Source organism: Ovis canadensis, chromosome 13 (assembly GCF_042477335.2).
Source record: "Ovis canadensis isolate MfBH-ARS-UI-01 breed Bighorn chromosome 13, ARS-UI_OviCan_v2, whole genome shotgun sequence".
NCBI classification, from domain to species: Eukaryota; Metazoa; Chordata; class Mammalia; order Artiodactyla; family Bovidae; genus Ovis; species Ovis canadensis.
Window position 1 is genome coordinate 74,401,069 of NC_091257.1, and position 15,897 is coordinate 74,416,965.

Below are 15,897 nucleotides of genomic sequence, written 5' to 3' on the forward strand. Positions count from 1 at the left end.
TCAGTCACTCAATCATGTCCGACTCTTTGTGACCCCATGAATCACAGCACGCCAGGCCTCCCTGTCTATCACCAACTCCCGGAGTTCACTCAGACTCACGCCCATCGAGTCAGTGATGCCATCCAGCCATCTCATCCTCTGTCGTCCCCTTCTCCTCCTGCCCCCAATCCCTCCCAGCATCAGAGTCTTTTCCAACGAGTCAGCTCTTTGCATGAGGCGGCCAAAGTCCTGGAGTTTCAGCTTTAGCGTCAGTCCTTCCAAAGAAATCCCAGGGCTGATCTCCTTTAGAATGGACTGGTTGGATCTCCTTGCAGTCCAAGGGACTCTCAAGAGTCTTCTCCAGATTTTATTTTTTTGTCTGTGTGTTTTACTAAACCTAAAGTTTTTATTTTCTTTGTTAGATTTGATACCAGGTTTTGCTGGTTTTGACCACATTCAAAATGTGGTTTTGCCGGGTCCACCGAGATATATGGTGGTCGTGTCCTACTCTTGCGTCCCCATGAACTGTAGCCCACCAGGCTCCTCTGTTGATTCCCAACTCAGGAATCAAATCTGGGTCTCTTGCATTGCAGGCAGATTCATCACCCACTGAGCTATAAGGGAAGCCCTGTTTTGACGACATTCAAGTGGACATTTAAAACTGGACAACGTGATGGACGGCGGAAGATCGTCTACCAGCCACCCTCGACCCCCAACCCTGGTGTCAGCCTCCCAGATCCCTGCACAGGACAACCACTTCCTGGGTGCTCATCTGTACTCCCAAAGATATTCTAAGTGTGTACAAGAGTGTGACGTGTATTATTTTTGTCAACAATAAAAAGGAAATTGTTTGTGACACTTTAATTCATTCTGTCATCAGCTAAAAGTAGTTAGCAACGATGGATAGAGAAAACAACAATTAAAAGGGAACAGTTGAGAAAATTTTGTCTTTCTAAAGATCTTCTTAAACAGTTGGTGCCTGCCACAACTGAATTTTTCCTGTCTTGTGGTTAAACGAATATGCATGGATATTAGCAATGCATCAAAATCTCTGCTCGAAGAAAATCAGAATTCCTGGCCAAAGAGAAAAAGAAACAGAGGGAATGCAGAGGGTAGGGGAGGGGTGGCGGGGAGGGTGGGCAACTTCCTGCCCTTCCTGGCCTGTTCTCCAGGAAACTGCTTACAGTGAGAAACTGCACTGATTCTAAAGTTAGGAAACAGGTAAAAACCCTTTTTTAAAAAAAAACTTTTCAACAACAAAAAACAAAGTGAAGAAATAGTTGCACAGGGGTGCAGGTCTCTCTTGAGATCTTAGCACAGACTTTCTTACCCATTTAAGTATTTATTTTCCACCTAATATTCATTTATGTAAACATTATGAAAGTAAAGCCTATTTGTTTTTTCTTTTTCAGTATGGTTTATTACAGGATATATAGTTCCCTGTGATATACAGAAGTAGCTTGTTATTTATCCATCCTATATATAATAGTTTACATCTGCTAATTTCAAACTCCCAGTCCTTCCCTCTCCCTCCTCCTTCCCCCTTGGCAGTCACAAGTCTGTTCTTTATGTTTGTGAGTCTGTTTTGTAGATAATTTCACTTGTGCCATATTTTAGGTTCCACATGTAAGTGTTATTATGTAATATTTGTCTCTTTTTGACTTCATTTAATATAATAATCTTTAGTTATAGCCATGTTGCTGCAAATGGCATTATTTCATTCTTTTTTATGGTTGAGTAGTATTCCATTGTGTGTATCTCTAGGTATACACACATTTTCTTCATCCACTCATCTCCTGATGGACATTTAGGTTGTTTCTGTGTTTTGCTATTGTGAACAGTGCTGCTATGAACAGAAGGGTACACGTGTCCTTTTGAATTATAGTTTTGTCTGGGTATACGCCCAGGATGGGATTGCTCAATCTTATGCTAATTCTATTTTTGGTTTTCTGAGGGATCTCCACACTGCTTTCCATAGTGGCTACATCAACTTACATTCCTACTAACAGTGTAGGAGGGTTGCCTTTTCTCCACACCCTCTGCAGCATTTGTTATCTGTAGACTTTTTAAAGATGGCTGTCCTGATGACGTGAAGTGGTATCTTATTGTAGCTTTGACTTGCATTTCTGTAATTAGTGATGTTGAGCATCTTTTAACTTGTCTATTTGCCATCTGTATGTCTTCTCTGGAGATATGTTTATTAAGGTATTTGTTTTTTACAAATTTTAGACTCACATCAAGTAGAAAATGAGACCGTAATCCACCTTGAGGAAGCAAATTTTGTGATCACTTTGAGTAACGCATCCAGGTTTCACTTACAGCAGCATTTCTACCTCCGGATGGCTGACACTCTGGGGGATTCTTTGTGGGGGGAGCTGTCCTGTGTGCTGTAGGGTATTTAGCATCAACCCACTAAGATGCCAACAGCAATTTTCCCTCCCCCTCCTCATGACAACCAAAAATGTCTCCAGACATCGTCAAATCTGGGGAAAAAAATCACACCCCCACTTCAAGTCCTCAGGCCCAAACATGATTCCCTCCTCGTTCCTCAAAAAGGAACTGCTGGGGCAAGTGAAACGGACCCCCCACTCTGGGCCTTCACCACTCCCACCTCCAAGGGGAGATGGAGGAGAGGTGGGGGAGGGGAACGGCAGGCCTGGGACGAAAATGATGACACAGTGACCGGCTCTGCTCTCATCAGAGGCTAAACATCCAGTCAGGGTGTCCACAGGACCATGCTCTCTGAAATCCGTGGAGGAGCCTTTCTACCTCTTCCAGCTTCAGGAGGTGGCCAGCCGCCCTCCGCCTCTGCCTCCGACTTCATGTGGCCATCTCTGCTAGTGTGTCTGTGCCTCTCCTCTCTTTGTAAGGACACAAGTCATGACGATTAAGGCCCACTGGACTCCAGCACGACCTCATCTTATTTACTCACAACACGCCTATTTCCAAATAAGGTTGAAACCAAGGTTCAGGGGTTATGGCTTGGACATACCCCACTTCTACGGAGTACAATTCAACTCCTAATGTCTGTGAAGTCCCAAAGGCCTTCTAATCTCAGCAAGGGCCAGATGCCAAGACACCCTTTTCAACCCACCACCTCTCAGACTCTTTTGGGACCATTCCTTAAGACCAAGATCTCCCCTTGGAAAATGTTGGGAAGCCACAAAGAACACTCAGTGCATCATGATAGAAGAAAACAAGGGAATCCCCTCATGGTCCAGAGGTTGGGACTCTGCGTTCTCACTGCCAAGGGCTCTGAAAGCCCAGGTTCAATCCCCTGTCAAGCAACTAAAATCCCATAAGCCTGAGACTTGACCTTGTAAACATTCTTACCAAAGCTCTTCCTTGAACACATTCCTGGAACTAGGCCTCTCAACTCTTCTCAGTTTTCAAGCTTTTTTCTCATCCATCTCCCACATCAAGATGTTATCCAAAAGAGGCAAGAAAACTAGTGTTTATGATGGTACCAAAAGTAATTGAGCATTCCATGAAACTATGGAATCCAGTGTAGTTTTTAAAAGTCATGATATCAGGTTTGTTTCTGCAGATTATGTTCCATGTTACTAGAAGACAGAGGTTTGATACGCCTTGCATCCATGACCTTGAACATAATGCCAGCCTGGGGTGAAAAGCCAGGAAGGGGTCAGGTTTTGGTGACTCCAAGTGTCACCAAGCCTCCCAGCCTGGTGGCCTACGGATTTCACAGAAGTACATGAAAACTGTCAACTGGAAGAGAAATCCGATGTATCTGAGATCAGAGAAAGTAAATCAACAATGATCAGATCATCAGGGAGCAACAGCCACCCTGAGAATAGCGCATGGGTGCACTACAGCATCAAAATTTTGAAAGCAAACCTTTCTTATCTCCAATTAAGGAGACAAGCCTCCCCACTCACTCAGCACAGGCAGCTAAGAGGCACTGGCTGAGGGTCACAGACACCCGAGGATCAGAGAAAGCTCCCTCACCTGGAAACCATGCTTAAATGTACCTCAGACTATTCTTTCTTCCCTTTGTAGCCCAGGACAGCTGTTTCCTGGGTTCTCCTGGGTTATTCAGTGGCTAAGTCGTGTCCGACTGTTTGCGACCCCATGGACTGCGGCACACCAGGCTTCCCTATCTTTTACCATCTCCCACAGTTTGCTCAAACTCATGTTCATTGAGTCGGTGATGCCATCCAACCATCTCATCCTGCCACCCCCTTCTCCTCTTGCCCTCAATCTTTCCCAGCATCAGGGTCTTTTCCACATGCGGTAAAGGAAGGCAAATTAAACTGCCACTTCACCACCCCAACACACCCCTGGGAAAAGGAAAAGACTAGAGAAATACAGATGCTCCCTGACTTACAAGGATTTAACTTATAATTCTTCAATTTAAGGTTGGAACAAAAATGACTGACATTCAGTAGAAACCATACTTCAAAATTAGAATGTTGCCCTTTTCCTGGGCTAGTGAGATCCTCTCATGAGGCTGGGCAGCAGCAAGAGTTAGTGACCGATACACTCACAACCACTCTAGTTTCCACCTTCAGTAGTCAACAAATTGCATGAGGACTTCCCCTGCAGTCCAGTTAAGACTCCACTTTCCAATGTAAGGAATGAGGGTTCAATCCCAGGCTGGGGATTTAAGATCCCACATGCTGGACTTCCCTGGTGGTCCAGTGGTTAAGAATCTGCCTGCCAACTCAGGGGACATAGGTTCAGTCTCTGGTCCAGGAAGATTCCACACGCCACAAAGCAACTAAGCCTGTGCGCCACAACCACTGACGCCCAGGCACCTGGAGCTACAACAGAAGAGGCCGCCACAATAAGCCCAAGCACTTAGTGCAGGGAGTAGCCCCCAATCACTGCAACTAGAGAAAGCCCGTACACAGCAACGAAGCCTTAGCACAGCCAAAAATAAAGAATTCAGCAAATAAAAAAAAAGATCCCACACGCCAAGGGGTGTGGCCAAAAATTTTTTTGAAAAGAAAAACAATTATGATATACTCAACCCTTTACTATAAAACAGGCTTTGTGTTAGATGACTTTGCCCAACTGTAGGCTAATTTAAGTGTTCTGAGGAGGTTTAGGGTGAGGCTAAGTGAAGACAATTGATAAGTCAAGTGAACTAAATAATTTTTTAAATAAATGAGATGTAGGAAACTCCCTGGAAGTTTAGGAGCTAGGACTTGGCACTTTCATTTTCAGGGCCCAGGTTCAGTCCCTGGTCAGGGAAATAAGATCCTTCAAGCTGCACGGCACAGCCAGAAAAAAAAAAAAAAGCTGATGTACAATAATACATCTTATTAACTTTTGATGAGTTTATTGAGATATAGGCCCATCCTCCTATGGAGGATCAACCCTGAAGTCCTCAGGCATCACAGCAACCCATACAGGAATTCCTAACAGCTGGTAACCAACACTTACCCCAGGAAAATGGCAGTGAGTTCCCCACCAGCATTCCCACCACTGCTGAGCCTTAGGAGTTTCTGCCTCACCCATCCATGACCTTATCTTGTTTTGTTTTTTAATATCCAAATACAGGATCTCAGATCTCACCCTGACACTAGACCCCCAAAATGGAAAGGATGGTTGTTATGAAATCATTTCAAATGAGAAACAGACTAATCGTCCCTTTCCTAAGTCACAACTTAAATCGTATGCACACGGAGAAAAGACAGCCATGAAGGGCTATTGACAACACCCCACCTGACCTTCCAGAGAACCTCTAAGTGTGTGTGACAGACAGGCATCTATCTCCAAGGTGCCTGGATGGACAGATATCCCGTCTGTAGATGCAGAGACCTGCTGAGTCTCTCTCCTAAGTGAACTCTGGATCGTGCGTGTCTTCGGACAGTGATGCGTTTTCTTTCAGTGCAACCATGAGGGAAAAAAAGGAGCATCTTTTGTCTTCTCCTGGAGTGCCAAAGACTTCAGCAGTATCATGTGTCTTCATAAAAAGCAAATCAACCTGTCAAGGAGCCAGGAAGGCAACAACAGCACGGGTGAAGGGAAAAGGGAGAATGAAATGTAATTCTTACCAACACAGGGCTTAAAAGCAAGAGTCCGTATGTCTGATGGCCTGAGGTTAGGCCATGGGAGTCGAACGTGCTCAGAGGCCAGGAGAGAAATCAAGGCAGCCAAGGTTTCGGTAGGGACCTTGTAAGGGTGCTCAGTTGCTCCCCATGGCATCAGCTCAGAGTGTTAGGAAGTAAAACCTGTTACCACACACTGGACCCAGGAAGCCAGTGGCTGTCCTGCTAGCGTTTGGTGGGAGCAGAAAAAGGAGAACTGAGCGCTGAGCCAGGCATAAGCCCTGCTTTATGACTCATTCAATCCCAGGTTGACTTTGGGGTGATTCCAGAACATTGTCTGCACTGCAATTCAGCACAGCTTCTCAAAGCCAGAGTCTAGTCCAAAAGCAAGCAGAGATGCTGATAAGCAAATAGCCCTTTTTCCTTCAATCCTTTGCTCCCTTCATCTCCTCTTAACACCCAAGGTCTCACATCTCGATTGAGAAATAACTGCCAATGTGAGACCTCTTTTCACTGCTCTAAAGCAAAGCAATTGTAATCCTGAGATAGCAACCAGATAAATCCAACTTAATGGGAATGTTCAATGGCCAGGGACAAGCTGCCAAGAGCAAAGTATTAGGCTGGCAGAGTTTAAGTTACTTAATAACATCCAATGCCAATATTAAATCAGGAATTGCTAAGCATTTGGTACAGAGTTATGAATCAAGGATTGTGAGTCTGGAGTTGAAGCAACAGCCTTAGACATGGAAAACCCTTTTGCTCCCACACTCCCTTTGAAGCCCAGCCACTCAGGCCAAACTATAAACATATCATTTCCTGGAGGATGTGCCAGGCCACTTCAACTTGAAACCTAAGGACTGTCAGTGAACATCCAAGATCCTAGCAAACATCCCACAAGCACACAAGCCTGGCCAGTCTCTTCTGCTCCCCAAGGACAGAAACCCAACCTCTGATCTGCCCATTAGACAAAATGATTAGAATGTCCATGTGCATGATCACGTTTCCAAAGATGAAGAAATTCCATGGAGAAAACACTCAGGTCAGCTACCACACACCTCCACTGCCTGCATCTGCCTGAAGGCCTAGTCCTCCCAAGGAGGATCTGCCCAGTCTTTACCCACAATCATCTCATGTCCACTCTCAAAATTTTGATGCAATTTAACCATATGAACCGTGTTTCTCAATAAGTGGTCTTACACGAGAGGATTCCCAAACTGCAGATTCCTCTTATTTGTCAATCAACCATCCCTCACACATCTCCCAGCAGCGGTTATGTCAGGGGAGACGGTACCCTACGAAGCTGAGAGCTGCTGAGTGCATGGCATGGGGTGACAAAGCAATCTTACGAGGGATTCCCCTGGCACACAGCTTTACTGCTCGGCTACAGTCAAACCAGAAATCATCTCTGCCACTCCTCTTAGAGAGGAAAAAATACATCAGGTTCCAACCAGACTTTCACAGCTTCTATCGAGAATACTTTTTATTATACAGGTTTCATATACACAACAATTATTTAGGGAACATTTACAGGCAAGGAGTTCAATTCCAAAACTCCATTTTCACCCACACGCACTGTACCTCGCACTGTACCTCTTCGGGGGGTCAGTCCAACAGGAACAAGACAAAGTTATTGCTTTGTGGACAGACAGCTTCAATTAAATAAGAGTCTTCCAGAGTCAAGAACAGAGCTGAAGATCCTCTTAACTCTTAATACCCTGTGTACATACGAATAAAACCTAAAGATACGTCTTAGATTACCCCGTCACCTTTAAAAGTTAATATTAAAATCGAATCCCGTTTCTCAAAAAGTCATAAGTGCACCCGTATTTACAGACCCCATTAAATTATGCATAAATAAAATCTGTACACTCAACTCAGTTTCTCAAAATACAGAGCCTCCTCTGGGACTGGGGGATGACAGACAGCAAAAAAAAAAAAAAAAAGCTCCATGCCTACCCTTTTCAAGTTTCACTAAGATGTGAAATAAATATGCAAAATAAAGCTTCCATACCTTAAAGGAATATGTCATTTCAAAGAGTCTCCTCCTTGAAGAGTTAACTTTCAAAGTTTTTTTTTTTTTAAAGAAAAAACATAAGTCATCAGCAGGCTTTGTTTCTACAAGTTTCGTAAACCCGAAGGGCCCCTTTGAACAAGGGGTTTTAAAGTGTTACAAATGCCACCTATTAACCAGTTGCTAGGTGGACAGAATCCTTGCCTCGTATTTATTGGTATGCAGGACGAGGCTGAAGAAACTACATAAATACTTTCACCTCAACACTAAAAGTTATTGTTGATCTGAATCCCATCAATTTGACCTTTCAACAGCTGAGTGAATGTGAGTTTTTGTTAGCCCGGGGATTTATTCAAAACGTTCGAAAACTTGTAGCACCACTTCCAGAGTAAGGAAGAATGGGGTTCCAAAAAAATAAAACATAAGCTTAATGAGTAAAGAACCAGCACTTCCAACATCTTGTCCAGAGTTAAGGAGACGCTTCAGCACTCCCTAAATACTAGGAAATCCAGGAGGGCACATGAAGAGCTGGAAATCAACGGAGGCCTTTTTTCATGGGAAGGTGGGTAACAACCCTGCCCCGCAGGTAAGCGGGGTGCCCAGTCTGTCCTGGTCGAGATGATCTGGGAGTCCTTTTCCTTCCGAACTCTTCGGCCCTTGGTTCCCCACCCCCTCGTTTTACTTCCTGTGCTTCTCCAATTTCTCCAGGGTTTTGCTAGAATCGGCTGGACTCTGGTCTCCGGGATTCATGTAGGATTTGTCTATGACTATCAGGGCCTCTTTTATGTAGTTCTGCACAGCAGACACTGCGGCACAGATGGCCTGGCTGCCAAACCCGTGGGTAATCAGGCTGAAATGAGACAAGCAGTTCTGAATGTTGGTCTCCAGGACCGGGGTGGGTCGGTTGTTCCCGTTGGGAGTTCGATCTTGATTGAGAAGATCTGTGAATTCTTTACACACTTGCCTGTGAAGACAGTCAACGCACACCGTTGAGCTTGAGCTCAACCTTGGCCGGAAACAGATGAAGAGCACCAAGACTAAACTACCGTGGGGGTGACACCTGGAGGCAAAGAGAATCTGGGGCTGACCAGCCCAATAGGCTTTTAATTAACACCAATAGCCTAAGCTGCTGCACTCCACACCTATTCTGTTCAAAGCCATGAACTAAACTCCTTTAGCACTATCTTATTTAATCTTCCCAGCAATTAGAAAAGATAAAGGGATTAATGCCATAATCCAGTGGCCAAGGTCAACAGGACTAGTAAAGAGGCGGAGTCAGAATTCCAGCCCAGGAAGAGTTTTTTCTCTGATGCAGTCTGGTTCCTACAAAACAATTCTGTCAAGAACTGGGAATTTATTTCCCTGAAATTCACTCTGTGATACAGTCTGGTTCATCGGCTCTTTTCTGCCCTATTTCCTACTTGACTGGTTCTGCTTCATTTACCATGATTCTAAAATCAATTTACTGTTGGTTTCGATGAGAAACCCCTCAGCTGCATTAAGTTGTTTTTGAGACATTTAATTTGCCTATGACTCCTATACATTCAACTGGGTCATTACATTCAACTGGGTCGTTTTAAAACACAAAAGAGACTTCCCGGGTGGTCCAGTGGTTAAGACTCCCACTGCAAGGGACACGGGTTCCATCCCTGGTTGGGGAAGTAAAAATCCCGCATGCCACGTGGTATAGCCAAAATAATTAAAATTGAAAAACATCTTGTTATCAGGAAGCAGAAGGCACATCAACGCTGCTGGATGTGACAAAATAAATTGTTTCTAACACATTTTTGTAAGACATGCAAATAAGATAAACGAGTAAGCTTAACTATTTTGAGCTAAATAACTTAAGCAGCTCAGAAACAGTCACTGTGAGCCATACTCTCACTGTTCTTAGTCTTCTAAATCCTGCCCAAAAGTTACCCTATTTGACTGTACCTTTACACTCCTTGACGTTCCTTTTGCTCAACACCCCAGCTTATTTAAGGAGCATTTCTTTCTTGAGCACCAGGGGCTGTGCTGGCCTCTAGGCTTCAAGGTCAGAGCATCAGGGCATCAAATTCTCAAGTATGGATACTTACTGTGCAGCCAGCAGCATGTTCTTCCTCGTTGCTATCTCATTCCGCCCTCCAAGATGAGGTCTGGTTAAATACTCAGCCACAGATTTACTAGGAAATTCTGCTTCACAGACATAGGCAAAGTCCCGAGCCAAATGAACTGCCTCACCTAGAATAAACAGGCAATGGTAACAGACTTTAGGATGGCTATGGTCACCACAGTAAATTAGCCCTTCTCCCCTTTTCCAGCACTATCAGTCTGTTCAACCCTGAATATTCATCAGAACAACTAATGCTGAAGCGCCAATACCTTGGCCACCTGATGCAAAGAGCCAACTTACTGGAAAAGACCCTGATGCCGGGAAAGATTGAGGGCATGAGAAGGGGGCAACAGAGGATAAGATGGTTGAATGGTGTTTGAGCAAACTCCAGGAGATAGTGTGAAGGACAGGGAAGCCTGGTGTGCTGCAGCCCATGGGGTCGCCAAGGAGTTGGATACAACTTAGAGACTGAACAACAATCAATCTAGCGGTCATTCTGTATTCTAAAATGAAATCATACACGGGGCCAACAATCCAGCTGGTAAGGGGAACTTCCTGGGCGCTTTCAGTGGGTACTCTTCCCTAGGAATAGAGGGTGAAATCATACGTCAGGAGGGAAAAACTGAAATTTTTAACTGTTCTTGACCAGTGTAACCCAGTCCTCTGTCCAACCTGAGCATCTCACGGAGACACTCTGTCTCCATGTTTTCTCTGTGTCGCCGTGCCGAAGTCAGAAAATTTAAGGGGGGTGAGCATGATTGTCAAAGAAGCAAACTGGGACAAAATCTTTGTTTTTAAATGAGGGCACCCCACTGCTGGTTGAGCTAAGTCTCTAGACTGTTTCTTTTAAAAGGGGGACTTCATTGGCAGTCCAGTGGTCAAGCCTCCACGCTTCCAACGCAATGGGGGCACAAGTTTGATCCCTGGTCAGGGAACTAAGACATGCCTCATGGTGTGAACCAAAAAAAAAAAAAAAAAAACGGGGGGGGGGAGTATATCCTACTAGAAACGTCAGGAGCTCTACCTGCCAACCTGGCCTACCTACCCCCTTGTCTGTTTTTGGGGGCGGAGAGTGAGAAAACCATGCGGTATGGTAAGGTGGTGGTGGTCATCTCCCACCCGAGGAACCCACTGAAGTGTCTGATTCCAAAATGTGGGGCTGTCAGCACTTTACAAAAACCCAGATGGTGGCACCCCCACTATCTCCACTTCCCTCCCTGACTCACTAAATCAGAATGTGAGAGCCATTGTTCACTTTCTCATTCAAGCACCCGTGCCTGGTTGGTAAGGAAACCTTGGGGAGCCACATTTATGTTTCACACACGTAGAGCCCACCATTCTCCATGCAGGACAGCTGGTACCCAAGAGCATCTAACAGGCAGCTCCTTTCTCCTGGCCCTGACCTCCAAAGACAACTCATAAAAAGGTAGACCCAGGCCCTGCCAAGTCTCTTTTAGCACCGCGGTGGCACCATGTAAACCAGGGAAAGAAAATGTTCAAAAGATTGCCTGGCTGCCAGGAGACCACCCCTCATTGGCTCCCCGGGCCCCCAGCGCCCCGCTGATTGGACGAGGTGCTGGCGATAAGTCTCTCCGTGCTCTTCTGCGCGCAGTAACAACCAGCTTGTTTTGTTTTTAAAAATAATTATTTCACTTTTCCCTCGCCCCCTTTGTAAAGGCCCTATTGCATTCTTGGCTACTTTCCAGGTTAGTGGGTGTAAGCCCATTCAAGAAACTGAAATATCACATCCTAACTATCTTAGCATTGGAGAGAGGGACCCATCTGCGGGCCCCATCAGGTTTTTTTCCCCCCTATTACTTTTTTTGATGGGGAAATTAACAAAGGAGTTGTGAATTGGACCAGTTTCACTGTATACAAGGGCTTTTCTCTTCATTTACCATAATCCCAATAGCCCACAGCTACAAAAACTAGAAACGGTATTTTTACCCAAAGGAACCAGCTTTAAAATAAGAAAACAAAACAACGAAAAAACATGTACCAAACCATTTCATCCTTCAGAAACTGGTTCATCTGATAGGAAATTTAACAGTGATTTTCTGGGGTTAGCATTTGATTAAATGACTGTGAGTCACTGTAATGAACACTTGGCAAATCACTTCTTGCATCCCTCTCTCTACTTGTGACTAAGAGTTGTTTTTAAGCTTTTCTTTAGAGAAATATTAAAAGACACAACAGCACCAACTACAAATACCACCAAAAAAAAAAAAAAAACACCTCCACTGACCTTCCACGAGAGACGTCAGGAGGGTGACGTGAGCCGCTTTCCGTCTCCCAGCTGGAAGATTCAACCCAATCTTGTCCAACTTCTCCCGCAAGGACCGGCCACCATTTTTAGACTTGGCTCTAAGCAAAAAAGAAAAAAAACTTCTCTCAAGAAACCACTTTAAAATGCTGAAATGCCTAACCTGCTGCCATCAAAACAGAAATCTGTCAAAGACCTTCAACATTATATGGTTCCTAAACAAGTGATGCAGGGAGTCCTTAACTCCCTAAAATTAAAAATCTTTCTTAGCATCGCCAGCATTTTTGTTCTTTAATCACAGAACACTGCAAGTTGTACTGCAGCAGATAAATTTTCACTTGTAGAAACTGCAGCGGCACCCCACACACACACACACACACACACACACAAAAACTACTCCCCTGGGGAGAATCAGACCCATGAAGCTCCTCTACCCTAAATACAGATGCTACCACTTCATATATGGAATCAAATTCCAACCAAATGAGAATTTATTAGCATTATTTTAGCACTTTTTTCTACACTTGGCACTTTCGGCACTTTCTAAAAGAGATGAAATGTACTAAGCCGTCCCCCTCCCCCCAGCCGATTAGAATTCAGTGTTAGGTATAAAAGTTACATAAATGTTAAAAATATCTCCCTGGTGCTTTTTTATTTTTCATCCCCCACCACCTATCCAATGACCATGCCCCACAACGTGTCCCCATGTACCTTCTGAGAACACCTCCCAGTAATGAGGCATTTAAGCACTCAGGCGGGGACAGCCGCCTCTGGACTTCAGCAACTGTCACTTTGTATTTAGATGTAGAGCTGAGGAGGGACAGTCTTCCAGGGACTGAGCAGAAGACCTCGCTGGGATTCATCACAGCCCCCACCAACTCCTTCTGACAAGGGAGACTCAGGGGGTTCTTGGTCATGGAAATAGGACCTGTAAATGAAGATCAGAAGTGGCAGTCCCAAGCAAGAGACCTTTTCAAATCACTCACCAAAAGTGAAGGAGCCCTTCAACAGTAACATTGCATGTTGGGCTATAAACTGCAAACAGATTTTTTTTTAAGCCGTATTCCTTAAGATAATCAAATCTGAAATTCACAAGTTAACACCTTGGGAAATTAATTAGTCAAAATCTGGGTTTGCATTTTCTAGCCACTATTATAATCTGATTAATTAGAACATTTGTTTTCAAAAGACTGCTTCTTAACTAAATGATAATTTTCCCCCTATCATTCAAGGAATATCCAAAATTGCAGGACATATTCCAATCGTTTCCTAAAATCTTTCAATGCAACTGATCACAGCAAAGTTTTAAATACAAATAAGTCTGTTCTAAGTTTACTGGGAAATTCAGTTTATTTTATAAGGGTTTTTGTTTTTTTAATTTTTCCCAGTTGATTTCAAACAGTTTAACCTCAAGTTACAGGTCATAACTACCCTTGATTTAGGATGACTGTCTTTCCCAGCAAAACCAAACTGGTAATCTTGGCTAGATGTAACTTAATGTCATGAGCCACTCACTCACCAAATAATCCCATTTTCCAAAAACCCCCTCCCCCACCTCATCCCAGCCTAAAACCAACAGATCACCCAGCCCCATGCATTTTAAAGCTGTAAGTTTTGTAGGCCAAACTGCTTCCCACCATCTTCTTACAGATCAGAATGAAGGCCCTTTACCTTGTATTTGAACACAGGAATAAAATCACAGAAACCCATTCAACAACTAAAATTGTCACAGGACCAAACACTCCACTAATTTTCCAAATTAAATCACAGGCTTAACTCACTCCGGAGTTCTTTCTGGAGCATTGTACAAACACTCTCAAATCCAAGAAGTGACACTTTCCAAGGGAAAAAAATTATCAAGCGACAAAACCAGAGATTGAGAGGCAGTATCCGAGAGCATCTTTTCCCATTTAGATCTTAAATGCCCTCTCTCTCCTCATTCCTAAAACCGGTCACTCCCTCCACCACGAATGTCCCAAGTCATATCTCAAAGGCTCCACCTTGCCAACAATCAATAACTTCACAGCGCACTGAAGAACCAGAACAGGGTAGGGTGTGTGGGCCAGAGGAAGACAAGGACTGTGGCTCATTGCGTACCTTTGCGAATAACTGTCTGATCATGCAGAAGTAGGTGCTGGTCGTCCACATTCTGAGGGAGAAATGACAAAGTTTCCTTTAAGTTCAGGTAGAGCCTGGCCGGGGGACCGGGGGGCCGGGGTCGGGGTGGAGGGTAAGAGGAGAGAGGCAGTGGGACGCACAGGTCCGGGCCGGAGCGGGCAGAGCCGAGGCGCTCACCTGCACCTCCTCCATCTGGTGTGCCATGTCGTGGAGCCCCAGGTTCTCGGCTAGGCCCGCGGCGTCCAGGGCGTGCGAGTGGGGCAGTAGCAGGTCCGAGCGTCGGTAGGCCTCCCTGCGTGCGCTCACGGCGCCGCCGTCCAGTCCAGAGAGATGGGGCAACAGGCCGGCCGGGCGCCCGTGGTGCGAGGGCAGGCCGGCCCCCTCCTGGTTCTGGCGCCCGGGCCAGGCCTGCTGCTGGCTGCCGGTGGGAGCGGGCTGGTGCAAGGGATTGATGGCAGCGGCGTACGCCTCTCCAAGGTGCGAGTAGGGGTCGGCCGACTGAGAGTAAGCCAGCTGCTGGTAGGGAGGCGGAAAGTAGGGGGGCGGCTGGTATTCGGCGACTCCCGTATGGGAGAGGGGCGGCGCGGGGCTGTAGAGATGCTGCCCTGCGGAGGAGAGGTGAGGCAGGCGCGGGTTCCCATTGCTGCTCGCGTCGTGGCGATCCTGGGGCAGAGAAACCGAGACCCGGTTAGGACGAAACCCCGCTCCTGCGAGCTGAGTGCGGCCGCCGCTCCGGGCCTCTTGCGCCCGGGGACCCACTGCTCCCGCCCAGCCCGACCCCGCGGGGCCCTGCCCTCGAGCCAAAAGGCCTCTGGGGGAGCAACGTGCCCCGGGGGAGCTTCGTTGTCAACCGCGAGTCTGCAAAAGGAAAACTGGAGAAAAGACCTGGGGGAAGGTGCCTCCGGGGCCCGGCGGCGAAGGTCTGGGCGCTCTGTCGCCCGAGGCAATCGGGGGCTCCCAGATCGCATCCCAGGTCTTGCGGCGGGAGAAGCTGAGGCAAGAATCCTGGGAGAAGGTCTGCACGCTGCGCAGAGCGCGATCGCCCACAAGTCCGCACATGCCAGAGTTGTCCGCAAAAGTGGGGAAGAGGCGCGCGCGGATAATGCGCGCCGCGCAGGAAATGCGCTTTTTCCCCGCCCCAGGGACCCTCCCTTCCACGCCCTCAGGACAAAGACCTCCGGGCGAGAGACCCTCCCTAGCCGGGCCGGCCGCCCAGCGCCGCCCCAGGGATTCAGGATGGAACCCGCCGGAGCCAGGCGTGCGCTGCCGGGCTACCGATATGAGACCACGGAGAAGTGAGACCGTCCTGCCCGACCATCGTCAGTCTGCCCATCAATCGGGCACACAGGGAGGAGGAAGGACCCCGAAAATTGGGCAGCCTTGCCTGTACATGTTCCCTGGCCCCAGGGCTGTCCGA

General features: G+C 46.4%; 1 protein-coding gene across 1 annotated transcript; it reads right to left on the bottom strand.

Annotated features, from left to right (window-relative positions):
* Positions 1 to 8,060: 8,060 nt before the first annotated feature.
* TFAP2C (transcription factor AP-2 gamma) lies at positions 8,061 to 15,539 on the bottom strand. Its single transcript, XM_069546350.1, has 7 exons — positions 15,366 to 15,539; positions 14,658 to 15,143; positions 14,460 to 14,511; positions 13,074 to 13,290; positions 12,345 to 12,463; positions 10,083 to 10,227; positions 8,061 to 8,968 (listed from the first exon to the last, which is right to left on the bottom strand). Exons 1-7 carry the CDS (start codon positions 15,537 to 15,539, stop codon positions 8,683 to 8,685), a joined length of 1,479 nt encoding a protein of 492 aa, XP_069402451.1. The 3' UTR covers positions 8,061 to 8,682.
* Positions 15,540 to 15,897: the final 358 nt, after the last annotated feature.